Source organism: Microcebus murinus, chromosome 11, assembly GCF_040939455.1.
Source record: "Microcebus murinus isolate Inina chromosome 11, M.murinus_Inina_mat1.0, whole genome shotgun sequence".
NCBI lineage: Eukaryota > Metazoa > Chordata > Mammalia > Primates > Cheirogaleidae > Microcebus > Microcebus murinus.
Window position 1 is genome coordinate 29,141,170 of NC_134114.1, and position 27,979 is coordinate 29,169,148.

The 27,979-nt window shown below is 47.7% G+C and overlaps 1 protein-coding gene across 3 annotated transcripts in view; it reads left to right on the forward strand.

Annotated features, from left to right (window-relative positions):
- Positions 1–15,915, forward strand: part of EGFLAM (EGF like, fibronectin type III and laminin G domains) — a 169,354-nt gene extending 153,439 nt beyond the window's left edge. Inside the window, exons 1-6 of one of the 3 annotated variants that reach the window (XM_012736474.3) lie at positions 678–917; positions 3,589–3,667; positions 4,834–4,977; positions 10,781–10,864; positions 14,504–14,607; positions 15,421–15,915. In XM_012736474.3, coding sequence (XP_012591928.1) covers positions 4,862–4,977; positions 10,781–10,864; positions 14,504–14,607; positions 15,421–15,575 — 459 coding nt within the window. In that variant the 5' untranslated portion in view covers positions 678–917; positions 3,589–3,667; positions 4,834–4,861 and the 3' untranslated portion in view covers positions 15,576–15,915. Of the gene's footprint in view, positions 1–677; positions 918–1,139; positions 1,308–3,588; positions 3,668–4,833; positions 4,978–10,780; positions 10,865–14,503; positions 14,608–15,420 lie in introns of those variants that run through there. The other 2 variants (XM_012736473.3, XM_020290068.2) reach the window with 2 other exon arrangements.
- The last annotated feature ends 12,064 nt before the right edge of the window (positions 15,916–27,979 follow it).

Sequence of the window (27,979 nt, forward strand, 5' to 3'; positions counted from 1 at the left end):
ACGTGGGAGTGTTTAGCCTAGATGTTGGTCGTTAGCGCTAGTTGAAGAGGTGGTAGGGTAGAAAAAGGTTTTGTTTGTTTGTCTGGTTTTGCTTCTGCTTTTTTACTTTGTGGCTACAGAGTCAGCTTAATATAATAAAATATTTTGTACCAAGTAGAACAGCCCAAAAATAGCATGTGCCGGCCTGTAGATTAGTGAGCTGCCCACGGTGGAAGGTAGGTGTTTCCTGGGGCTGGATGGCCACCATCAGGGGTGCTGCCGCGACGGTCCTGCTTGGTGGGACAGCTCAACTTCGGCACCCGCAGGCTCCTTTCCTTTGCTGAGGGCCCGTGAGTGTGTGTAGGAGCCATTTGTCCCTTCAGCTCCTTGTAGTCTCTGGGGAATTCAAGTCCCCCAAATGGAAAGTTTGGTCTGCCTGGGCTTAGAGGCTGCTATTCCCTGGGGTGTTTTCTTTGTGTGTCAGATGGCACAAGCTTTTAGGTACGAATGCGAAGAAATGACAAAAACACACTTCAACTCATAAATCATTGAAAAGAGAGTGTAGCAAAGATTAGGTATAAGGGTTAGGTTAAAATATAATCGTGTTTACAATATTTAAACCAACTCCAAAGAGCCAGAATGGGCTCAATGGTCACTTCCAGCTCTGATGTTTTTGGATGGGATTAATATTTGTCCGTATGTACTGACTTAAACTGAGTGTATTTTTATTACTTTGTATTCTGCGGTGTTGTTTCTGGAGGAAGCCCTTGCACCTAGTTAATCACCAAATAACCAGGGCTCTGGGATCTCGCAGAGGGGCATGGGGTGGGAACTGGAGCGATATTTTCCACTGGGGAGAGAAAAGAGGCAGCTGGCTGGCTTATCGTTCCTTCTTCACACATGATCCGGAGCCAAGAAAAGTAATAATCATTGACAAGGTAAGTAACTCCTTAGCAAGGAGCTGTTCTCCAGGTTTAGAGGAAGCGTGGATTGCCAGTTGAAGGGGAGGGAGCCTAGGAAGTGTCAGACAACTTACAAAAATCTCCCTGGTTCGTGCTGCCCCCACCTTCATCAAGCCGTGCTGGAGGAGGGGGGTGTGTGGCTTGGTGCCACTCATGCCTGGGAGAGATTTCCGGTGGTTCCTCCTGGAGCTCATGTTCACATGCCCTGAGAGGGAGGACATTCGGGGCCCTTGGCAGGGCTTTGTGAGAGAAACAAATGCTCTGCAACCAAGGGAGTTGGGATTTGACAATGACTATGAAAGTCTGACTCTCCCTGTTCTCTTTCATGCTGGCACCGGGCAGAGTGTGGGAACTACTGCCTCAATAGTAAGTACACTAAGTCCTGTGAGAGACTGTGGCAGCGCTCTGGGCTGGTGCCAAGGCCTGCCAGGGCAGGCCAACCACATGCAGGGGGGAGCCGGGTGAGTGGTGTGGGAGCTCGGACATGCCCACCCGGGCAGCGGGAGTCCTCGCTCCCAGGGCTGGCCCCGGGGGACGCCTGAGCTCTGCACGGGGGGCTTAGCAGGCACCAGTCCCCGGCTCACCCAGACTCCTCTGGGGACTCCATGTGCAGAGCTGACGTGTGACAAGCACGTCCTGACCCTTTCCAGGAGTCCAGGGGAAACGATGGCTATTGGCCACAGGCCCACAGCCACGGCCAACAGCAGCAGCGACAGGCCTGGCTGTACCTCTCACCCTGGGGATGAGCCAGACCTGCCAGCGCTGCTCGTTCTGTGTAGCTCCAGGAAGGCCTCCTCTGCCGGCCAGCTTGGATCTCCTCTCTCTTCTCCCTTCTCAGCACTGGTGTCCTGCAGGGTGGGGCTGTCCCCACACCTGACAGCTTCCCTTGCCTCCTCCAGTGCTACCCTCTTCCACTCGCATTTCCATTTCCGCTGCCCTGGGCCCTTCCCTCCTCTCCTTTCTCTGCGTCCCTTCTGTCTTCCTTTCTATTTCCCTGTCCTCTCCTTGCCTGTGACTGCCGTCTGGGCGCCCTCCTTTCCCTGCCTCTTCCTCCTGGTCTTCCTCGGCACCCGCTTTCCTCCTCTTCTTGGCTCTTCCTTGCTGCTCCCTCTTCCCTCAGGTTCCCACTCGGCTTCTTTCCCATCCTCTGGCCATTTTGCGCCCACTCTTTTCCCCTCTCCCTACCCTCTTTGTTTTCCTCTCCTCCTCTCCCTCCATCAGGGAGCTGGCTGGTGGCAAGAGCATTTGGGTCCACTCCTAACAGGTCCTTGCCCAGGGCTGTGCTGCTTCAGAGAACCACAGAGCAATTTTTTGGTTGGTTACCTCAGAAATTGTGTTTTAAGTTTTTATTTCTCTCCCTTTCTTGTTCTTTTTTTCTTTCCTTCCTCCCTTCTTTCCTTCTTTTCTTTATTTTTTTATGAAAAGGCTTGAGAACTTGCCAACATAGGAACTTAGACTTGGGGGCTTATTGTCATTGGGTTTGCTGCTCTATCTCCTTTTTTTAATGTTTAAAAGTTAAGTTTAAACTCTTCCTATGACTCATAGCATCAAATAATTTTATATTTCCTCTCCTGGGTGCAGAGTCCTTCGTTCAGTGACTTCTTTGCATCGGCCACACATTTTCTCAGAACTATGAAGTGTCTTACAAGCTGGTTCATTCTCTCTCGGTTTGCACATTTCCTTGAACATGAGATTTATTCTACCTCAATTTCTTTAAGCTGCCATTTCTATATCTCTCAAAAATGGAAAGAGATATTGCTGTTTTCTCTCTAGCAGAAATCCCCTAACCTCATCCCCGATTTGTGACACGAAACATACCTATGTCACCTATTCTTTTGCTAACTGTGTGTAAAAAGGTAACTCCTCAGGATATCACCTGAAACAAAGTGATAAGAATTTGGGAGGCAGGAAATACATTTCTAAGAATTTGGGGAATCAAGAGGGCACCAGAAGTCAGAATTAAGGAGAGCCGGTGTGGCGTATGGTCTGAGCTGTCTTAGCCATATGATCCCAGACAAATCCTTAGTGCTTCTCCTCTGCACATTACTCTCTGTAAGTGTAAACAAGCAGCCTGCCCCTGCCCCGTGCTCCCTGTGCCTTCATGAGAGCGTGGTGAGAGTCTGGTGGAATACACTGCAAGGTGGTCAGAAACGCAGGAGGCCTCATCCATCATGCTTTGCAGCCTCTTGAGGTCATAGCTGAAGGAGCCCCGGAGCAGACCAGCTTTGAATAAAGAACCCTAGTGTGCCTTGTCTAGAGATTTGTTTTCTCTGCCTCCCTTGGAGAACATCTGGGGTTGTCCCCATCTGCTCCCCACATGGCCCAAGACCTGCTCTTTGGCTTCCAGGAACAATTGGGAGCAGTTCAAGTTTCGGCACATTGCAAGGCCTTCTCAGCAGTGCTGAGGCCAGTGACAGGGACAGGACTTCCCCGGGAGGGGAAAATGGGAAGAAGCCAGCTCCAGCCATCAGGCTGGGCGGCTCTGGGTCTGGCCAAGTGTGTGTGCGGCCGAGAGGAAGAGGCTGGCAAGTTGCTAACGGTCGTATTTCCAGGAGCTGGCTTTCTTGGTGTTTTCCTGCCACGTATGTGAGTGCAGGGGTCAAGAGAGACGTGTACCAAGTAACCTCCATTTTCTGTTCTGTCCCAGCGATCACAGAAGCCATTGAGATCCCACAGTTTATCGGCCGCAGTTACCTGACGTACGACAATCCAGATATCCTCAAGAGGTAAAGAGCTTCCACAGGACCCTCCTTATCTTTCCAGGGTCAGCTTCTCAATATCTTTTTCTCATCTGAAATGCCAGAAGATAATTCTCAATGAAGACCACTTAGCTGTAGCCTTGGGGGGAAAAAAACACGCACACATACACACAGAAACTAGAACAAAGCAAAAGAAAAAACAAGGTAATTTTGAAAAGTCAGCCTTTCAAACAACTTCCTTACAAACGATCCTGAAGAGTAACGTGATCAGCCCCAGGGTTTCCGGTATTCAGGCTTGGAGAGGCAGTGAGAATAGTACATTCACGAAGCCGGGGTTACGCGTGTGCTTCCCTGAGCGGGGCAGTTGGCTTCCCGCTACGCTGTGGCCATAGTCTTTAGTTTTGACCCAGCCAGCAGCAGAAGGCTTCAGCTGCTCCCAGAACCAGGCAGGTCCAAGCCCATTTCCTACTGGGTCAGTACCTACCTTGCATATTCATCAGCAAAGCTCTCATCCTCTGCAGGCTCTGGCCAGCAAGACGAGGGGCTTCTCAGCTCTGTTCATGAGGATACAAGAGCACAGGACAGGGAGACGCCCAGGTCCCAGCCATGGCTTTTCTCCACTGGTGGCAGAAGCTCCAGCCCTGGGCTTTGGACAAGCTTTTTACATGGCAATGGGGGAGGCTGGCCCTTGGCAAAATCCTCAAGCTTATCTTTGGTTCGCTCCTTCTCTCTTTTCCCTCCCCCGGTTCTTTATAGTTTATAGTGTGCCAGCTCCCTTTCTGCCCCCAGCACAACCATGGTCATAGCCCAGAGAGGCTGCTGATTTGAGCCTCTTGGTAAATGGGAAACTCACTTTCTGTTGTCGGATGGGCCCCTTGAGTGGTAGAACAGGAAAGAGAAAAGAGAGTTGTGCATGGGGCTGCAGCCTGCGACAATGGCATTGGCCGTAGTCTTGCTAATCGGTGACTCAGCTGTCTCACGGGGGTTCACAGTGCTTGGGGAGGGACACGCTGCTGCTGAGTGAGCAGTCCAGACCTTTAGACCCATGGTGCGACTCGTGGTGGTGAAGTAAGTGTCAGAAGTACCAAATCATCCTTACATCTGGTTGCTCGGGGCTGGCAGACAAAACTAGGATTACTTGGAAACAGATGTTGGTGGTTGATTTGATGGACTTGTTTGTATATTTCCTCCAGGGTGTCAGGGTCAAGATCAAATGTGTTCATGAGGTTTAAGACGACTGCCAAGGATGGCCTGTTGCTGTGGAGGGGAGACAGCTCCATGAGACCCAACAGTGACTTCATTTCCTTGGGCCTTCGAGATGGAGCCCTAGTGTTCAGGTAACCCCCTCTCTGGCTGCCTTTAGCAGTACCTTGGGATTTTTCTCAGACAGTGCAGATTATGCCAAGCAGAGTGATTCAAAAGTAAGCCAAAACCTAGTCTGCTGAAATTGGCTACAGCCTGAAGCTCCAGGCTTATGTGAGGCTCCTGGTATTTCTTTCCAACATGCACCTTCTAGAGCAGCAGTCAGCAAACTCCAGCCTGCAGGCCTACTCTGGCCCACCTCCCATTTTTGTAAATTAGGTGTTATTGGAATATCGTCATACTCTTTCATTTATGTATTGCCTGTGACTGTGTTCATTCCACAATGGCGCACTTGAGTAGCTTCAAAAGGAACTGTATGGCAAAGCCTAACATATTTGCTATTTAGCCCTTTACAGAGCAGTTCTGTGCTGCTGTTCTAGTGTGTTACTGCCGTTTGCTCTCTATTCACAAATTATTAATGGAAGGAGTAGAAAGAAGACTCTGGTACCGCCTAGCGTGGAAGTGAGTAGTCGGCACAATACTCAGCAGCTCAAGAAGGTCTAAAGATCTAAACCCCAGGAGACCTGGCTTTCAGTTTTCCCTAGTTCAGTTATCTCTGCTTTGTTGCAGTTCCAATTAATTTCATGTCATTTAGTGAACACTCACACTAGACATCTGAGGGGAGATTAAGAAAGTAAAAGCCCCCAAAATGCCTGCCCTGTGGAACAGATGGGCTAGAGACTGCGCAGGGATTCTCAAAGCTTGGCAGGCATCAGAATCACTCGGGGAAGTGACTGCCACAGATTGCCAGGCTTTACCCTAAGAGTGTTTCTGGTTCAGCAGATCGGGGTGGGGCCTGCAAATTTGCATTTCTAATACATTCCCAGGTATTTTGAGAGTAAATATCACTTGCCCAACATCACGCTTGCCCCTAAATAGCAGAGCATGCTAAGTGATCCTACGGTGGTCGTTGGGGACTTTGGAGAGCCGAGTGTGTAGTTGAGGCTGAAGCTGGAGGCTGGCAGGTGAGAAGCAGCTTCCCACCGTCTCCCCTCCCGCACCGCCTGCCCCCCTTATTGGCCTAGAGGTCAAACACGGAGCTCCTCACACCCGTTTCAGGCTGGCTGCCTCAAAGCCATTTTCTTGTGGTTTTCCTGTGGTTAACCTCGCCAAGGCCTCAAGTGCTTGATTATGCCCAGAAAAGGGAACTGAAACAGTAGCTCAGCTGTGGGTGGGATGGCCTGACTCCCCCGCTAAACTACCAGCTGTAACCTCTTCCCCACCCACGCCAGCCCCACAGGGAAGCCGGGGTGCTCAGGGCCACCGCTCCCGCCGGCTCCCGCGCCCGGGCTGGAGACCCTCGCCCGCCCACTTGGCAGCCTTCAGACAGCTCCGCTTCATCCTGGACATATTTTTTGTGTTACTGTTCCTTTCTCAGGTTTCTGGGAATTGGCTCTGTGTTTTTGTTCTAGTCCTGGAGTTCGAGTCGCATCTGTGTAGGATGCACTGCCGACCCAGGCAGAGGCTGACTTCTGTGCCTTCCTGAGCGTGGAACCGCACGGTCACAGTGCCTCTGCATCCCCCCGTCCGGCAGTTATTCCACCACAGCTGTTCACGAGACACGGAGTTGTGGCTGGGGACAGAGAGGAATTATAGCATAGGCCAGTGACTTGGAAATGCCAGCATACAGTGAGTCAGCAGGGAGCTTATTTCAAAGGTAGATTCCTGGGCTCACCCCTACCCCTGAGATTCTGACAGGGTGGGTGTGTGGGCACCAGGCTCTGATTGGAAACAAGCACCCCAGAAGGTTCCAGGAACCCTGCCCTGAGAAACAGGGTCTGAAGTAGCTTTGGAGTCAGACATGCCTGATCCTTAGGGCCATCTGACCTCATGCAAGTTACCTAACTCCCTGAGCCTCTGTCCCCTCCTCTGTAAAAGGAAAGGGTTGGTTGTCAAGATTAAATACATTGATTCCTGCAAAGGGCTTAATGCATGGTCTGGAATAGCTAGTTAGTTATTAGTCATAATGGGAATACAAATGTTTATCTTTGATAGAGTATTTTTGGAGTTTTAGAAGCCTTTTCCTCAGAGAGATAAAATTTAGTGATTGTTACAATTTAGTTATTAATTTGTTGTTGTTATTTTTAGTAAGTTATGGGCCCTGCCCTTGGGGAGCTCAGATCAGTGGAATCCAGAGAGGAAATCCTTCTACAGAGCAGGCGAATCATTCTTGAGGTTTCAGTGTTTGATTGATGCAGGACCTCAGCAAATAGAAGAGGAGTCCTAAGATAATACAATTATATTCTCAACTTTCTTGACTTTCTTTCTTCACCTAAATGCTGGTTCTTTTGCTAATTTAGTGTTCAAAGCCTTTCTGCCAAAGAGTAGGGAAGAGCAATGGAATTCTTATGAAAAAAAAAAAAACATATTCATGGTTTTAGTGCAAGACTGAGCAGAAAAGAAAGAAATCAAAGTGCTCAGCTAAAATGAGAGTGGTTTTCTGTTTCGTTTTGTGTTTTCATTTTTGTTTGCTTCATTTTGTTTTGTGATTATACGTGGGGCATAAAACCTACCACTGGGTGGGTTTGTGAACATCAGTTGACTGGCGATCTTTCCCACTAATTTTCACCTCGTAACATTTTCATGCAACAGAGAAAGGGAAAAGATCTGACACTAGTGAAGTGCCCTGTGCTACCCTTTAAAGGGGACACGACTAAAAGGGCCACCACACGAAGGCATGAAGGTGGCTGTGTGGTTTCCAAAAGTCCTCCCCTGATGGCTCATCCTGGTGGGCCACCTTGGTACTCAGCCTCACAGTCTTCACGGCACACCAAGCTGAGTGGCTCAGAACAGCCCATTCATGGTAGCCAGATTCCTAAGACATCGGTAGAGAAACCAGACATGCATTCGTTCATTTGTTAGTTTCTACATTGTTATGTTGAGGCATAACTACATGCAGTGCATACTTGTTAAGTGTACAGCTTGATAAATTTTAAAATACATAAACACCAAATTAGCACCACCCAGAACAAGATATAGAACATTTCCACCACTCAAAAGTCTTCCTCATCCATCTTCCAGGGGAGGTAACCTCTATTCTTGATCATTATGTACAGAGGGACCTAATCCAGGGTGAGTATCAGCATGTCTGGGGAAGCAGGAGCTTCTTTGGAGGGTGTGAAATCAGATAGAGAGGGGGTCAGGGGAGGGAGAGTCAGGCCATGGAGAAGTCCCCCAAGTCGCCCACCCACGGTGACGGCCGCACTCCTGTCTGCCGGATTCAGCGTTGACTCCCCAGAGCACATTCTGGCTCTTGGCATGAACAGGAGAGTTATTCGGCTGGAGAACAGAATGAGGAACCCACCCTGTGTCCAGACAGGATCGAGCACAACGGAAAGGTTTTCTTTCGCTGGATTACAATCATGTTCCAGTCCAGCGTCCTGGCGCTTACACCCAAGTCACCTTGAATCTGAGAGCTGGGCGTTCCTGCCGGCTCTGGTTACACATTCACAGCCTGTTTGCTTACTCTCACAGGTGGCTACTCCTCCAGGAGAGGCTTCACTCATTTAACTCTTGGTGACAACTTTTTCCTTCCTACTGGCCCCTCGGGGTGCATTGTCACCCCATTATGTAAGCTAACTGCTGCATATATCTGCAGTGGTGGGATTGTTTGTTTGACTCCTATGCAGAGTGCTTTCTGCGCATGTTATCTTACTTAACTTTTCCTATGGTCCTTCAGAGAAGGGATTATTATCTGCATGTGACAGATGAGAAAATTTGGGGTCAGAGAGGTAAAGCAGATTGCTCAAGGTCACAGAGCTAGTAAATTGGCATGACCAGAAATCAAGGCAGGTCCTTGGAATCTGAGTGTCCACACTTTTCCTATCATCCCACATTGCCTCTTGAAATAGCCATAGCTAGTAATTCAGCTAAGTTTCTGTGAACAAGCAGCTAGCCTGCTTCATATTCATTCAACAAGCATTTGGCTGCCAAATAATGAAAACTGGAAATTCCACCTCCAGGCTGTTTTATACAAGGAGACACTTGATGTGGGAAAATTCATTAGAAAACAGTGGATTTTTCAGGGTCAGAGTGACAGCTTTGTCCCATGGTTTGTCAAGTCACCCCAAGTCCTATTCTTGGTTAAATGTCATTAGGTTGTGTGATTTCTTTGAGCTCCATTATTAAGGCAATGACCCGGGGTTTCTCTGGGGAAAGCCAGTGCTTTCTATTCTTGCTCTTTTCTGAGAATGAGTGTGTGTGAGTGCTCGGTGACTAGTGCAGGCTTCTCTCAACATCCCTATATCTTGGGCAGTGAGGTAAAAGAGAGACACCTCCTCTTATAAGATGAGGAGGGCGTTATCCCAGGTGGAACATTTTTCCTTTCAAAAACATGATTACATGGGCTTTATTCTATTATCTAGGGAAGGTCTAGGCAGTTGGCCCAATGCCCAGGTTAGAGTAGTCACTCACTAAATATTTGTTGAATTAAATTAAATTAGAATAATTGAATGAACACTGGATTAAGAGGGATATTTCTCTCTGGTAAACAACATGTTCATGTTGTCTGATACCCTTAAGGTATCAGTGCTGAGAAGTGAAATAGAAAATAGAAAGCTACTAGGTGCACCTGATACCAGAGTGAAATGGGAGTTGAGGGCAGATAATACACCAAGTTCAAGTTCTACACATTAGCTTTGTGATTTTTAGGCCAATTCCCTTAATCCCTCTGGGGCTCAGCCTACTGTGCAATGTTCTGGCTTTTTTTTTTTTTAAGTGAAAACACATGTATTAGTTTCCTAGGGCTTTGGTAACAAATTACCACAAATTGAGTGGCTAAAAACACTGAAATAGAAATTCACTCTCTAGTAGTTCTGCAGGCTAGAAATCCAAAATGCCATGTATTGCCAGGGGTGGTCCCTTCTGGGGGTTCTGAGGGACATTCTTCTCCACGCCTCTCTCCAGGCTCTGGTGGTTGCCAGCAATTCTCGGTGTTCCTTGGCTTCTAGATATTCGCTCCAATCTCTGCCTCCATCTTCACATGGCTTCTCTTCTGGGTGTCTCTGTCTCTGTGTCCAAATCTCCTCCTCTTATGAGGATACCAGTCATATTGGATTCACAGTGCCTTGATCCAGTATGACTTCATTTTAACTAACGACATCCACAAAGACCCTATTTTCAAATAAGGTCAGATTCTGCAGTTCTGGATAAAGATGAGTTTTGGAGGGACACTATTCAACCCAGCATAACACATTACAAATGGCAAAGCACTCTGTGTTGTTTCTGATGCTATAGTGCTGATGCTTCTGTACATGGGGATGTAAAAAAAAAAAACAGCTTGATGACATTATGCTAAGTGAAATAAGCTAGTCACAAAAAGACAAATACTGTTATGTGTCCAATTATATGAGGTATCTAGAATAGTCACATCCATGGACACAGAAAGTAGAAGGATTGTCATCAGGGCCTGGGGGAGGGAGCAATGGGTACAATGAGTTTTTGTTTTGAGAGATGAAGAGTTCTGAAGATTGCTTACACAACAATGTGAACGTGTGTACCTAACACTACTGAACTGTATGCCTAAAAATGATTAAGATGGCAAAGGTTATGTTGTGTATATTTTACCAAAATTAATTTTTTTTAAAAAATTTCTAATCCTTCATGGGCTAGCCTGGAAACCAGCCAACCACCTTGTATAACACTGTTTTGTTTTCTGTTAAGGAAACCGCATTCTGAGTTCCAAAGAACTTTTGCAATGAGAATCATCTGGGAATGGTGTGTGCCTGTGCTTTGGAGTTTTATTCTGTTCTCTGTCTTGTTCTTGTCCAATTCCTTTAGCTATAATCTGGGCAGTGGTGTGGCATCCATCATGGTGAACGGCTCCTTCAACGATGGTCGGTGGCACCGAGTTAAGGCTGTCAGGTGAGTCCCAACCACAGTGTGAGCCGGAGCCAGAGCTAAGCGGTGGTGGGATGTGCGGTACAATTCCCTTACTGCCCCGCTGTCCTATTCCCCAGGCTTGTCTGGTGTCCTAGCACTCCTCACTTTGGGCATTCAGGGCATTTTGCTACCAACTCCCACCATACCCTCCACTGACACTCACAGGCCACAGCCTGACTCCCCAAATCTTCACTGAACAGTAACCTTCTGGAGAGAAAACCTTTTGATGACTAAACTGGAGGAGGGCCTTGATATCTAGTGAGATGAAATTTCAGGGTATGTGTACTTGGAAGAATTCTTCAAATCTCATTGCATGGGCAATTGCCACTTTTTAAAAGAAAACATTATCTGAACCTTAGAAGCTGTATGTGGTTCATACAGCCCCAATTGTTAATATTTATCTCCTCCACACTGGAGGTAATCACTACCCTGATTTCTGACTAACTTTGGGTGTATCATTCCTTTGATCTTCTTTATAGGTTTACTATCTGCGTTCATATTCCTCACAAAACATTTTCAGAAACCAAATAGTAGGCCCAACCCTAGAGATGTCAATACCGCATGTTAGATAAAGGTCCCAGAAGAAAATAAGTTGAACGGCAGCTCTGGTTGGGGTTCCCTGAGAATTTACCGTAACCCTTTCTGGGGAAGTCAGCTAGTGAGGTCCTGAGCAAGGCCTGGAAAACATGAGGTTCGCCATGGTCAATTTCCTACTCAGCTCACATGCAGGCTGTCATGGGAAGAGCCCCGCTGGGCCCCCTTCCCCTGTCACTGTGGCTGCCTTTGAAGGCCTTTGAGGATACAGAGGCAGATCTGTGCCTATCAGCTGCCCAGGTGGCCTAGAACCCCCTTTAGACAGATAGTGATTTTGACTAAGCCCCAACTCTAACTTACTGAAAAAAGAAATGATTTCCCATAATGCATATTTATAGGCTTGAATTTCAAATATGTTCTAGAATATAAGTCAAAATGTACCAAATCCAACCTAACTCCACAATACTCCAAACTATATGGCTTTTAAGTTCCTCATTTCTCTTATCCATCTTTAAAAGGTCTTGCACAGAAACATCCAAAGGAATATGAAATGCTTGAGTTCTTACCTGCAACCATACTTGATCCTGACAATCTCTACCCTGGGAACAGTAAGGAACACCCTACTGTCAGTTTCCTTGGGTAGAGATTGTTGGTAGAATACTCATGGATTATGGAAGGATTTTTAAACCTTCATTAATTGTTGTGGTTTGATTATGTGTATCAAGACACACACTGGAGGGATGCCAGGCACTTCCTAGACATCTAAGGAAACCAATGTTAAGTGACTTTCCCAAGACTATACAACTGTTTGTGGGCAAAGCCAAGAGTAGAATTCTAGATCGAAGCCCTTTTCATCCCATCCCATGATGCAGCCCACCCACAACTAGGATTTCAGATGTTTGGGAGGGATAAGGCAGTGGAATGTTACACCAGAAGAATGTCAGATATCAGAGCATCAAGCTTGGCATCATGCAGTTGGCTCAGCAGACTTGGCTCTTCCTGTTGGCATCATTGATATCTCTCCTAGTGGGTCTTAGGTGGCAGTGAGGGCTGAACAGAAGTAGTGGAGCCCAGGAACTGGATAGGTGGGAGTATTCCAGCAACACTGTGTTGTGAGCAGAATGGTACGACAGATCTCAGTGGGAGCTGGCTCAAGGCTATGGATGTCAACTATGGCAAGAAGGACTGGGTGGATACTTTAATCCTGTGTTTAGCAGGCTCTGGGGTTAGAGATAGGGGATCCATGAAGGGAACATTCTCAAGGGGAGCCTTGCTTTGTTCATACTCTTGCTGTAGGTAATCTTGGTCTTGTAGGCATTGATCCCAGCAGAAAAGGGAAAACAAGTTCTAATTCATTAAACATCTCTAGGTGCCAGGTACTTTACATACTTTATCTGTTAGTAGTCATAGCAACTTAGATTTTATAATCTTCATTTAATGGGAAAAAATGATAACATAATGATGATAGTGATAACAGTAACAACACACTCCCTTACCAGTCTTTGTGTATCGGGTGTCATGCTCTGTGCTTTGCATGTGTAATGTCTGATCTCCACAATAGTCTTGAAAGATGGGCATAGTTATTCCCATTTCAGATGAAGTTGCTGAAGCTCCACAGATTCACTTGTTCATTCATCGACATGGTGAGCCCTACATTATTCCAGACACATGAGATCCATCATTAAATAAAACTAAGATCCTTGCCTGATGGTCTTGCATTCTAATGGGAAGCAAAAGACAATAAATAATAAATATGATAAAGAAGTACTTATCTATATGTTAGAGGTGATACCACATATTTTTTAAGTCAAAGATGCCATTGATTATGAGGCATATCTTCACTTCAGATAGAAGTGAAGATATATAGAAAATGAAAAATTCTTATAGTTTATGCAGTAAATGGAAAACAATGGAATGTTTTACAGCAATTTTTTCTAAAGGCAGGGCAACAAAGGCAAGCCATTGGGGGCATTGCCTGACACTCAGGCGTGAAATTCGAAGAAAGCATTTCCAAAATGGGGAGTGGGAGTATATGGTCTCAAGGGCGAGGACAGAGCAGGAGAACGTTCTCTGAAGCTTGGTACTGGAGGAGTTGCTGTCATTCAGTGAGGCCTGGGCTGGTATACCTCCCCTGACCCCCGTGCTATAGAAACTGATGTATTTGCTTCTAGAAGGTTCAGGGGGCTGGATAGGTTTGGAAACCAGCTTAGAAAAGTGCAAAGCCCTGGCCGTAGATGAACACATCCCCTCTCCTGTGTTCAGAATCACGTTGGGGCTCTTCGGGTCCTTTAGAAACTTCTAAGCCATTCTTCTTCCTCTGCTAGAATAATCCTCTACCTACAAAAACTGCTTCATTGGCTTCACTGTGCTTAGAATAATATCCAAGCCCTCACAGCTCCCCACACACACCCCCCAACCACCACCCCACTCCTCCCCTTGGCTTCACCTGGACATTCCTCCCTGGCTCCCTCCCAGTCTTGGGATAAATCCTAACTTCCTCATGAGCCCTCACTGTCTGCTTCTGGCTTCACTGTCCATCACAGAGGGATCTGTGATCCCTCTGAGCTGACCTCGTTCACTCATCTACTGCTATGAGCCCTGCAGTAGCATCTGCCGCACGGGCTTTGCAGTTTTCTAAGCTGTCTTCCCTTTGCCGTGGCTGCTGCCTCTCTTGAGTTAGCCTTCTCCTTCGCCCGCCTTGCCCGGCCTTCAAAGCTCATCGCAGGCAGAATCTCCTCTGAGAAGCTTTTACTGCCCTGCCCTGTAATAACCGCCCCATCTCTGGTCTAGGTTGGGCACTCCTCCTATGTCATCACATGGCACCTTGGGGTGGTGGTGGCTCTGTGCTGTCACTTCCAGCTTGTTTTTTGTTTTTTGTTTTTTTATCTTCCTTAGTAGAACACAAACTCGTGAGGGCCAGGACCTTGGGGCCTTTTTTTGGTTTGGATTTTGTTTTTTGCAGTCCCATCATTTAGCACAGTACCCGGCACATAGTGGGTGCTTTAATACATTTTTATTGAGATGGATGAATATTTGAATGAGCTCCTAAAATGGTGGAGTTTGGGGGGATTATTTTGTTGTTTACAGGGATGGCCAATCAGGAAAGATAACTGTGGATGACTACGGGGCCCGGACCGGCAAATCTCCAGGCATGATGAGGCAGCTGAACCTCAGTGGGGCTCTGTATGTGGGTAAGTGACCTTGGCCAAATCTAAATTAGGCCAGTGCTTGTCTGGGTAGTCCTCCCTGGGCACTTCGCTGGACCAGTCAAATACCTGGAAATCAGGAAGCTCTCCAGATATTCCATTCTTCCATTTTCTGAACTTCTGACTCATAGCTGAGGGGACAGGAAGGGACTCACTCAGATGCTTTTGTGCTTTGTACTGATCCACCAGGGAAACCATGCCTTTTTGTTTATAGAACAGGAACCTGCTAAATATAGCTCCATGAATGCTCTCTGAGGAAGGAGGATCTGTCTTTCAGGTGCCTCTCAGAATAGAACGAGTAGTATTTCTGCAAATGGCTTATAATACACTAACGTAGTGTATTATAAAAATGATTAATAATGAAAAATTTCACATAAAAATGAAAAGCTATCTCTATCCATGTGTTATTTTCTAAAAGTGAATTTAATTGAAAGCATTCAACATCAGTGTATGTCTTTTGGTTGAAGATAATATCACCTCCAACTACACGCTACATTTTGTTGACATTATATAGCATTTCAGAATTTACTAGATACTATTTGGTCTCAGGGTGGTCAGTTGGGCCAGAAATCACACACGAGGTATGTATTTATAGCTTTCGATTGTGTACTAAATAGATCCAAGTCAACCTTGGATCCTTCAAGGATAATTATAAAATAGGCAAAGATGCTGAACAGTTCAAGGAACCCACAGCCCTCACCCTGTCAATCAAGGGACCCTTTGCTCAGTAGACACTCAAGCACCCTAAAGTGGAACGCAACTCTCCCCTGCTGACACCTCCCTCTTGCTTCCTGGCAGGTGGAATGAAGGAAATTGCTCTGCACACGAACAGGCAATACATGAGAGGCCTCGTGGGCTGCATCTCGCATTTCACCCTGTCCACCGATTACCACATTTCCCTCGTGGAAGATGCCATGGATGGGAAAAACATCAACACTTGTGGAGCCAAGTAACACCAGCTGGCCTTGCCCGAGGGACAGAGCCTTCTATCCTGAGAGTCCCCAGGGCCCTGAGACCCTGCCTGATGCCGTACACAGAGGCCCGGGGACCAGGTGTGTTTCCTCTCATCAAGGAGACAGTACACCCTGATGAGAGACTGAGAACCAAGACAGGAGTCCCTGGGTGGCCTTTCCCACTGACACTCCGTGGGCCAAACCCAGCAGAATACTCTGTGTAGGAAGCAGCGGACTTTGTCCATTGAATGTGTAGCAGCTGCCAGAGATCACACATCAGTGCAAATTCCAGAGCCTGTCTGCTGTAGCTCCATGACTGTGTTGTGATTCATAGTACATTTTTTTAAAAAAAAGAGAGAGAGAGAGAGAAAGAAACCCACAGGGCAGTATTAAAATACTTCTTTCCTCTGACTCATGACACTTTTAATGACAGCGGAATGACTGTGTGACCTTGAACTTCAAATTTCCCACCTTGGTCCATGGATTGTTCAGATTAACCTCTCCCATTCCTCACTGGCTAGCTTGCTATGCTCTGACTATTCCATGAAAATAAAGATGGAGGGAGATAAACACAGAATCATAACCATAATGTGGCCCCCTCCCCAAAGTTTACCTTGAATGTGAAATCCTTATGTTTTATAATCCAAATTTAAGAAAATGAGCCCCATGATTTTATATCTGTACTTTTGTACATGTATATTTTTATAGCTGCAGACTGTCCACACAGTATACTTTCGGAAGTTTGGGTAGATGACCCTGAATTCTTGCACACTTTCCTAAAAATTTTCTCCCCAAGGGGACTTGTTTGGGCCCTTTGTGTTATCAGTGGAGCAGAATTGGTAACTTGAGTTGGCAACTTGGGAGCTGACCATTCACTTTCGGGAAATGTTAATGTCCAATGGGATAAATATGAAGCTTTCCAAATAAGCAGATTAAAAGGGACATGTGTTATAGAGGTAGGTCACTGTCATTCTTGTTTTAAGAGAGGGGCAATATTTGTAGTAGACTTGAATAAAGGGGATGAAGAAGTCTACAACTCATTCATTCATTCATTTATGGAGGTGTTACTGACTGTGCAGATGCCACATCCATGCTCCTGGACACGGTGTTTCTAAGGCTGCACAGCGGGTGGGTGGAGGGACGTGTGCTCGGCATGGTCTGAGCTGGGCAAGAACCAGAGAAATAGGACTTCTTCCTTCTGTACCATCAGATGTCTCCTTTGCTATTCACCCATGTGACCCTGGGGACAGCTGGCTCACTGGCAGATCCCCAAGACAGGACTTGCTAAAGGAAAGGTGAGATGAATGCTGCCCCCAAAGAGGAGGGAAATATGATCTATTAATACCTCATGCAAGTGCCTATAATTAGTCCCAGTCACGACTCTGCTCTTGTTTGTGCAGCATCATTAAGCAAAGACTTTGGAGGTTTGTGCAAAACACAGTTTTAAGCACATTAAGAATTCTATGGGAGGCCAAGGCGGGCAGATTGCTTGAGATCAGGAGTTCGAAACCAGCCTGAGCAAGAGCGAGACCCCATCTCTACTATAAATAGAAAGAAATTAATTGGCCAACTAATATATATAGAAGAAATTAGCCGGGCATGGTGGCACATGCCTGTAGTCCCAGCTACTTGGGAGGATGAGGCAGAAGGATTGCTTGAACCCAGGAGTTTGAGGTTGCTGTGAGCTAGGCTGACGCCACGGCACTCACTCTAGCCTGGGCAACAAAGTGAGACTCTGTCTCAAAAAAAAAAAAAAAAGAATTCTAAAAGATGAATAAATAAAGTAGAGAGGTTCACCTTGTGCCCCAATCTCCTGCTTCCTATCTTTGGCAACCTTTGATGGCCAGAATCTTTCCTACCAGAGGAATCATGGTAGCAGTCGAGCAGTACTCATCATCATCCTCTCCTACCCATGTCACCTGTGAGTGCAATCTGAAGAAAAGCCATGTGCTAGAAAGTGGGTCCTGCCAGCTCCCAGAAACACGCACCTCCACACCTTTCCCTGCCGTGATGCTGGGTCAGCGCTTCCCAACGCAATGGGGCTGCCTTCACAGCACGTCGGAAGTGGGCTGCCGCCAGCCAAAGCAATCATTGCGATTTTAGCAAAATATTCAGCTGAGTTGAAGCCAGAAGAGCTTCAGCTTGCAGATGAGTTGTTGTCCCACGAAAGTGTGTTATCCAGAGAGAAAGGCAATGACCCAGGGAGGAGGGCCTGGGAGACAGTGTAGAACTGAAGAAGATTCAGAACTACCCGCAGCTGGGTGGGAAGCTGGCGGGGCTGAGGGGGGAGGAGTGGCACCGTGAGGGGTTCAGGGCAGTAGGGACCCTGCAGGTGAGAGGGCAGCAGAGTAGAGGGACCCAAGAGGATCTGATGACATGGGAGACTCAGTGTAGGAGACAGTATATGCCAAATGTCCCTGTTTTCTCTGTTGTCGATTGCCTCGATGATGCTGCCTAGCAAACAACCACAAAACCTCAGTGGCCTACAGCAATAAGTGTTTATTGCTTATGTGCCTTGAACTGCCAGCTGGGCATCTCTGCAAGTCTTGCCTGGGTTGGACTTGTGCACACGCGTAGGGGTGGCTAATTTAAGGAGGCCTCGCTGGGACGGTGAGGGGCTGGAGTGTGCTCCATACGTATCACATACTACTCCTGGGCACAGGGGGCTGGCCTGAGCATTGGTGGCCTTGGTTTGGAACTGCCCCGTGGCCCTTCAGCCACATCCTATTAGTCTGTAGATTCAAGAGATGAAGAACTGGAGTCCACCCCCACAGGGAGAGAACTACTTACTGAGTCACCTGGCAAAGGGCATGGATGAAGGGAGGGGTGACAAATCAGGGCCATTCATGCCATGGATCCACCACAGCAAGTCAGATGTTATTGAAAGAAGTGGTACAATAGAGAAACAGTGGCAATAGCACCTCTGCAGGAACCCTTGGGGCTGGGGATGAGGTCCGTGTGTGCTCAGTGACAGGTCAGGCCCAGCCCCACGGGACCAGCATTCACCCTCCCCCAGTCCCATCCTTCCACCTGTTGCCTGACACTTGGCAGCGGGTTGTTCTGGGGAGGAAGGACAGCAGGGAGATGGGATCTGTCCCTGTCCCTGGCTTTTGGGTAGCCGCTGTGGGGAGCGGCATGTCGGAGAAGGCTGGCTGGGTTCTCTGCTGGAGAGAAAGTTTCGGGGAGCAGCTGGGGAGCTCAGAGGTTAATGCGATCCCCATTCTGTGAAGGAAGAATAGAGAGAGACATGGGTTCCTGAAAAGCCTTTGTCCCACAATCAGCATCAGAGAAAATTCCCCAGAACTCCTCACATTCTAAGAAAGGGTGACTGGGGGTGGGGCAAGAATGTTCTTGCTTTTCCTTTTAAAAAATGGACTTTCACAACCCTGTACGGCCCAACTGCGGGGTTTCTCTCAGGAAGGTCTATGGGGTCATCTTTGTCCCCACATGGCCCTAGGAGCTCCGGAGGCGGCAGCCTGCAGAGCCGCCCTCTCCTGTCCCCCACCACTGCCCCCCACTCAGAAGGGCTGCCCTGACCCCCCCACCCTACCCCCCCCCCCCGCCCCCTTGTTTGCCTTTCATTTCCTGACCGGGTCCTGTCCCAGGCTCCAGGCCGCTCCAACACAAACAGGCCGCTGCTTTCCACATTCGAACTGCTCACACAGTAACTGGTGCTTTCCTTCCGACTTCCCTCCTCTCCTTCCCTCCACTGCCCACTCCCGTCTTCCCCCCTTGCAGGGAGCTGCCTCCGCCCTGAGTGGGAGGAAGGATCTCGGAAATGTGCCCAGAACTGGAGCTGGCAGGCCTAGAGATTTCCACTTGGAGGAAATGCTGCATTTTTCACCTTTAACCCAGAAAAATATGGTTCTCAGAAAGCTTGTTTTTAGCACTGTGAGTTCCCAAAGGAAGAAGAATAGGGAGTAGGAGAGGCCCGGGCCCCTCTCAGTGCTCTGACAGCCAACCCCCCAGCCCAGAAGGCTGTTTTTCCTGGGAGAGAATTGCCAAGGGGCAGCCTGCAGAGGCCCAGCTGCAGGAAAATAAAGGCAGAGAACTCCAGCTCCCAGTGGAAAGACAATGCTTTAGGAGAGGAGCCCGGACAAAGCTTCAGCCACTTCCCACTCTCCTCCCAGCCCCTCCCAGGAGCCGCAGTAGCTGCCCTGGAAGATGGAGGTCTGTGGGGTGCGTAGCCACTGCCCACACTCTTAGCTGAGAAGGGTTGAGATTAGCTTATCAAAAGTGGGAAGGAAGTTCTCCAGAACTTTCTCCCTGAAAGAGAGAGCTGGCAGCACGGAATCAATATCAAAATAATCCCAAATCAGGGAGCTGTGCAGCTGCAGCCCACTCCCATAGCTACTTCTCAGCCTCATCAGAACTGGGCACACGCTATGCAAAGAGGGGGAATACGAGTGCCCCTGCCTCAGCCATCGTGTGGCCCCAAGCACCCGGGCTGAAGGCATTCTGTGTGGTGGGTCTCCATCAAAGTGACAGGCCGTCGATAGGAAGTCCCAGCTTACAGATGGCTACATTCAGGCCAGTAAGTGACTAATCCAGTTCAGCAGCATGAACTGTCTCTGAGAGCGGGTCTGTGAGTAACCGCATCTCAGCCTCACGTTCAAAGAACGGTCATGTCTTGATCCTCCTAACAGTCCCCCCCTGATGGCCAGAGCAGGTGGCATGGCCCGTTTCACTTGGGAAGACAGAGCTGGCCAGAAAGGCTGGGTCATTTGCTCGTGGTCCCACCGTGAGGACACAACCACGATGCTGCCCTTGGAGCTTTCCTGCCCCTTGCCCTGACCTGTTGGGCGCAGGCCGTCCGAGGACACCAGCTTCCCCGGGTTAGCTGTCCTTGACAGCGTAGTCACGTGGGGGAGGGGCATTTGGGCAGAGGGCAGGCCCTAAGTGTTCACTTGCCAGGGTGTCATCTCAGCTCTGAGGCTGCCTTCTTCCAGAGCCCTTCCATCGCAAGGACTCTGGGTTGAGCAAATCCGAAAGCGAAAACCACAGCTACCCTGGCAGAGTGGGATTCGGGCTCCTCTACAGGCAATTAGGTGTGAGCTGAATTCTTCTCCCTTCTCTCCTTTGCTTTCGTCTCCACAAATAGCCTCCATAACTCAGGGGAGTTGTTGCAAACTATTTCTGCGGCGCAGTGTGCTCCCCTGGGCCCCTGCCTAGCCCCGGCCAAGCCACAAGCTGAAAGAGCAGGGCAGGCAGCCGGGAAAACCTTCCCCTGCCGCTCCTCTTCTTCCTGCTTGCTCTTGCTAAGGCATCTTTGTCCTAGAAAGTGTGTGGCTCCCAGGAGCACTTGCCCTTTCCTGGAAAGCCGTGAGAGGAACATTATGTCTCAGCATTTCGGAGGAGGCCTCTGCTCTTCTGTTCATCCATCTTGCCTCTCGGGTTTGCTCAAGATCCAAATGGTGTGCAAAGGCACAGGAACGTCCCAGCCTGGGGCTGTGCCTCCCCGGACAGCCTGGTACCAAGGGCTGCAGCTCCGACTTGGCGAAGAGAGGACTTGGATTAGAGCGCCTCTGAGAAGGAGGGCCAGGGAGGCTCAAGGAATTTGCCATTTATACTCATTTAATAACAAAAGTAAGAGGCATCAGGCCAGGGGATTAGCTGAGGAAAGCCCTGTTAGGAAATTGGCCGGAGGAAAGCAGAGACAGAGAAAATGGATTATCAGCCAGAGAAGCCGAGGGAGGAGAGGGGTGTGGGGTCACGAGGCCTGCTCCCTGGTGACCTCGGGCGCTGGGTGCAGACATCCCATGTTCTCACTGAACGTGGGGTTCAAAGGGCCACTGTGAGAGGGTGACTATGAAACGGGGCACTGTCCGATGGAGCAGAAGGCAGGAAATGTGCCCAGCGGTCATCTGGGCCACGTTCACACAGCCAGGAAATGAAAGAAGCCTGGGCGATCATCTGCTAGAGCCCTGTATGGGCCTGAGGGCGTAAAATGGTTTGCCCAGGATGGGGGGCTTATTTGCTGTCACAAGACTGTCTCCAGCCTGGAAGCCTGCAGCGCCCGGGAGGCTGTTGGGAGATGTGGGGTTCTTGGGACATAAAGCATAGAGAAGACTCAGTCTCTCAAGTCAGGGTGTGGCCAGGGCTGTGGTCTCACCTGAGGCCTACCAGCAGCTAGCTTAAAGCAGAACAGACTCTCTCTTGAGGGAGGCCCTGTCCCTCTGTAAGGGCTTCCTTGATGAGGTCACACCAAGCTGGGATCATCTCCCTCTCTAACTCCAAGTCAACTGAGTAGCAACCTCGTTATGAGAGTGACAGCTCAGCCTATTCACCCTTCAGAGCAAGAGTCTTCAAGCCTTCTTAGAATCCTGCCTACATAACCCTTATTAACTGCAGCTTCCAGTCTGTCCTACCTCCAGCTAATACTTACCCAGAAACCATTTTCTTCTAATGCACCCTCTGTCATAAGCTATCCCAACTGAAGAATGTGTGCTGCTTCCCTGAAAAATGACTCAAACGCAGACTCATAGGATGAGGGAGGGGAGTTCTATTCCCAGAGACAGAAAGCTACTTTTAAGTTCCTATTTATAGTTCCTGAAGATCCTGCTTTCCTTGGGTCCAGGACCCTTTGCAATGACTAAGGGCCTAGGCTGCACTATTGACAGTGTGGGTGCCAGGGGCTGGGGCAACGGAGTCAGGCAGCAGTCCTTTCTGGCAGCCACTCAGCATGGGCCTTGAGCAACCATTGTCTTAGAGGAAATGGCAGGTGCTCAGTAGAACTCTGCAAGGGGTCGGAAGCTTCAGCAGTTGCTTGTAAAAGACCACATTTATAACACCGGAAAGTTGGTTGGGGAGTTCTCCTGTGTGACGTGCCAATGGCTCCAAGCATGGAATTCAGATGTTGTTCCTTAGTTCTGACCAAACCAATGCTAGACACTTGCCTGAGTTTCAGAGCTATCTATTATTTAATAAAAAACATGAATATACAAAAATGTCCAGAATACGGAATTAAATAACTCATCTATACATTGGAAGTTTATGTATTTGTGAAAGAACAGTGCCATAGATATATTCTATTGACATAAAAACATTTTTAAAACATGTTTAAAAAAATCAAGGTACAAAATGGAATATACAATATGACTCTTTTATAAATATGCAGACATATATAAATATATGTGTACATACACAGTCACATGGGAAAAATGTCTGAAAGAATAAAAAGTAAAATGCTAAAAATAGCTAATGCTGCATGAGAAGATTGTGTCATTTTCTTCTTCCTTTTATTTTCTTTCCAGTTGTTCTTCATTGAGATCTGTTATTTTGTCCACTCTGAATATCACCCACATTTGGTGGACTGGTCTTCCTCTAAGTCTTATGAAAATGGCCTTTGAATAGAAGCTCTGCCTGGCCAGCTGATCGGGCCAGCAGTGGGCACAGGACCTGAGCCAGGCCAGTGCAAGAGCCAGCGAGAAAGGGCTGTCTCCTCTGATGGTGAGGCTGTCAGTCTGGAGGGGCTGGCTCCATGGGCCCAGCTCCCTGGGGAGGTGTGGCCTGAGGGAAGCAAGTTCAGCACATACACCAGAGGACTGTGTCACTCCTGTGTGGAGTAGGAGGCTGCAGCAGTGTGGCCCTACCTGTCCACGTGAAGCCTACCCTGAGGTATCAGGGCTGGGAGTATCTCCAGAGAAGCAGATAGGCAATGGGGGAAGAGAGGAGAGGACAAGAACGGAGCACTGGGTCGTTGGAAGGACATAGAGAATCTGACCCAGAGGGAATGAAAATAAGGTTCAAAGTGGTCACGAGATGGGGCAAAAGCAATAGAAGGGCTCTGACTTGTCAGGTCAGTTAAAGGCCATATATCCCGGTGAGCTCCTGTCAAAGAGATAAGAGGATGAGGGCAAGTTCCCTTCCAGGAAGAACAAGGTAAACTGCATTGAGCACGTACCTGAGCATCTGCTATGAGCAAGGCCTGATGGCCCAGATGTGGGGCAAGAGCTGCCTCAAGCCACCACAGGGAGCCAACTCCAGCTTTCAGTCTGTCCTACCTCCAGCTAACACTTAGCCAGAAATCAGATTCATTTTCTTCAAATGCTCCCTCTGTCGTGAGCTACCCCAACTGAAGAATGTGTGCTGCTTCCCCAACGATGAGACAAACACAGACTCACAGGCTGAGGGAGGGGAGTTCTATTCCCATAGAACAGAAAACTGCTTTTAAGTTCCTATTTATAGTTCCTGAAGATCCTGCTTTCCTTTTTTCCTCGGGTCCAATCCCTTTGCATTGACTAAGGGCCCAGGCTGGACAGTTGACAGTGTGGGTGCCAGGAGCTGGGGCAACTGTGTCAGGCAGTGGGCACTCAGCATGGGCCTTGAGCAGCCCTTGACTTAGAGGAAATGGCAGGTACTCAGTAGAACTCTGCAGGGGGTCGAAAGCTTCAGCAATTGCTTGTAAATGACCACATTTATGACACCAAAAGTAGGTTTGGAAATTCTCCTGAATAACATGCCAATCGCTCCTAGCATGGAATTCAAATGTTGTTCCTTAGTTCCGACCAAACCAATGCCAAACACTTTCCCTGACTTTCAGACTTACATTATTTAATAAAAAATACGCATATAAAAATGACCAGAATACAGAATTAAATAACTCATCTGTACATTGGTATTTTACGTATCTGTGAAAGAACAGTGCTGTAGGGCAGAGGAATTTGTAGGACAGAGGAAGGGCAGAAGAATTCTTCCGATTGTCGGGAATTTACTTGGGAGGGGCAATGAGCTAACCGCAAACCTTTGCTTCTGGTCATTGCTTGCTTGCTACACCGCTGTATGGGGAATTATGGGATGAGGTCATTGAAGCACGGGCGACTGGCCCATCAGGCAATAGAGGGCAACCAACCGCCAATTATTTCAAAAGGCAATAGTGGGCAACCAATCATTTTAAAGGTCAACACATGATCCATGCGTAGTCAGCTTGTGCGCAGCTTGTGCACCATGGGGATAAAGGCATGCCGTTGTTCCGGTCGGGGTCCTTGCCTGCGAGAGTGGCCACTGCGTTGGTGCTCTGGGGCTTGGACCCTGGCTAGCCAGAAAATAAACCTCCTCTTGTGTGATTGCATCCTCGATGTCTTTGCTTTTCTGTCCGGTGGGGCTGTGGAAGGTCGGTCCCTAACAAGTGCCACAGATACTCTATTGACATGAAAACATTTTAAAAATATCTTTTAAAAATCCAGGTACAAAATAGAATATACAACATGACTCTTTTATAAATATGCAGACATATATGAATGTATGTGTACATACACATTCATATAGGAAAAAGGTCTGAAAGAATAAAAGTAAAAGGCTAAAAACAGCTGATGCTACATAAGAGGATGGTGTGATTTTCTTGTTCCTTTTATTTTCTTTCCAGTTTTTCTTTAGTGCGATCTGTTATTTTGTCCACTCAGAATATCACCCACTGTTGGAGGACTGCTCTTCCTCCAAGTCTTGTGAAAATGGCCTTTGAATGGCACCTTAGCCCGGCCCACTATTGGGCCAGCAGTGGGCACAGGACCTGAGCCAGGCCAGTGTGAGTGCTCACTGAGGGCTGGCGAGGAATGGCTGTCTCCCCTGACTGTGAGGCTGTCAGCCTGGAGGGGCTGGCTCCATGGGCCCAGCTCCCTGGGGAGATCTGGCCCGAGGGAAGCAAGTTCAGCACATACACCAGGGGACTGTGTCACTCCTGTGTGGAGTAGGAGGCTGCAGTAGTGTGGCCCTACCTGTCCACGTGACACTTACCCTGAGGTATCAGGGCCGGGAGTGTCTCCAGAAAAGCAGATAGGCAATGAGGGAAAGAAAGGGGGGGATAAGAATGGATCACTGAGCCATTGGAAGGACACAGAGAACCTGAGCCAGAGAGAATGAAAATAAGGTTCAAAGTGGTCACGAAATGGGGTGAAGGCAAGAGAAGGGCTCTGACTTGTCAGGTCAGATAAAGCCCACATTTCCCCATCTGCTCCAGTCAAAGAGATAAGACCGAAGGTGTCCTCAAACTATGGCCCACGGGCCACATGGGGGTGTTTTTGCCCGTTCGTTTTTTGACTTCAAAGTAAGATTATGTGCAGTGTGTGTAGTAATTTGTTCATAGTTATTTTTAAACTATAGTCCAGCCCTCCAACGGTCTGAGGGACAGTGAACTGGCCTCCTGTTTAAAAAGTTGAGGAACCCTGGATAAGAGGATGAGGGTGAGTTCCTTCTAGGACGAACAGGGTAAACTACATTCAGCATATCCCTGAGCATCTGCTATGAGCAAGGCCTGATGGCTCAGATGCGGGAAGCAGCTGCCTTAAGCCACCACAGGGAGCCTCCCGTCCTTGACCAAGGCATGGAAGTTTAATAGAGACTCTTGTTTTTCCGTAGAGACTGTTTTACAGGGGGATCACCCTCTGTAAAATAATTAATATCCAGGGATACACATTAAACCCCTTATTTTTCTAAGGCACATTTAAAGAATATTTTTCAAGCACCTGAGATGTGGCAGATAATGCACTAAGCCCTGTGGATGTCACAGTGACCAAGTAAGCGTTGGAACTGTGCTCAGTGGTGTGGACAAGTGCGGGCCTGGGAAGGCACAGGACTGAGGTCCTGGGGATACCTGAAAAGGTCCTCTGAGCCAGCAATGCCTAGCATTTGCACCTTCAAGGTCTAAGGTGTTCCTCAGGTTTCTTGAGAACCAGGGGCACATGTGACAATCCAACATCTGCTCTGTCAGCAGCACCGTGCACCCTGCCTGCAACCCTCCCAGCAGTCCTGTAAAGGTGGGCACTCAGAGCCACGCTTCAGAGACAGGACTTAGGCTGACAGGCTGAGCAACTTCTCCAAGGTCGTCCTGGTGGTAAGTGGTGAGACCAGGACCTCGTCCAGCTCTGGGTGGCCCCATGCAAGGCGACGGTGCCGGGTCATACCAGGAGGTGTGAAACTTAGCATCAGCCAACACAGGGAAGGAAAGGAGCAACAATGGTCATCGAGGAAATTAGACTCCAGGTTCATTTCTGAAGGTGGTGCATTGCCTGCACTGGTAATTGGGCAATTTGGGACTAGGAAGGTCCATCTGTTCTCAACACTCTGCTTCCTCAGGCTTCTCCAGTCTGGCACGCGTGGACGCGGAGGGAAATGTGAGGGAGAGGTATGTGCAGGCTCTGGTAGGGATGGGAAGGGCCTGGCCCTGCCTTCTGGGGCTCAATCTAGAACAGAGGCCCAGCTCCACAGCAGAGACAGGATGGCTGGGGGCAGGACGGGAAAAAAGATTTATGTTTGAGCTGAAACCTGAAATTCTTTCACACCTTTCAAAAGTTTAGAGACAGATAATTGAGAGGCTAACACACCACAGGTGCATTCATTTTAACATTATTTCTACTTAACAGGTTTTATCAAGATCATCCTCAAAACCTTTTCTTGCTCTTTAACCTGAGACTAATAACCCAGGGATAAAATCATATCCAGTTTAATCCCAAATCAGTTCAAGAGACCTCTTGTTACTTCAGCTTCCCCGGGTATTGCGAACTGAGTATTTCCAATCCAATTTTATTGTTGGGCACTCCAGGGGAAGGGTAATGGACCAAATGAACAGAGAAACTTGAGTCTTTAAGCTAAGGTTTTAGTGTGATATTAAATGCTATTCATTAAAAAAATTATTCATATATCTCTATTTTTCTTTCCCCTAATACATCATTCTTTTCTTTTTGACCCTTTCAAAGTTCCTGGGGTTGGTGGTGCTGTATACCTTTTGGCTAAGAATTCACCATCTGGGAAACAAGTTATGCATTGAGAACTTTCCAAAGGACAGACCATACGTATGGACTTTTCCAGCACTTTAAATACTAACATGTGTTTCACAATTATTAATAATTTAAAATCGGTCTACAGTTTCTTTAGGTTAAATCCAGGCCCATTCATATTTCACAGTTGTTAATCTGGGTAAGTAGGCTACACATGACTAAGGACTTCACTTCTCCCTTCATGAGCTTCTATTTAAGATCACTTTATATTTTAAAATTACTGGGATTTTGCCAAATCAGTGACTGTAAAGCCAAATTCAATAAACTGAAATAAAATTCTGATATATTTCCAGAATCTCCAGAAATGTTTATGCTATCTTCAGAGGAAATAAATTAAAAACCACATATTAAGAACCAGTATTTATTACTTACTAATGATGGATTCTCACCATTTACTTTCATGCTAACTTCTCTATTAAATAGAATACTGATTTAATGGAACAGATGATGGTTATACCAATGGCATTGCAATATATTCAAATATTAAAAATAAAGCTACAATGCTGAGTAATTGCTTCATATTCATTATAATTCTTATGGGATAGAATAAAAAATACTATCAACCAAGCAGAAGCTACTTTTCCTAAGTGCTTATAGCAGGAGGAAAAAAAAATGCCCAAATCTGTTGGTGTA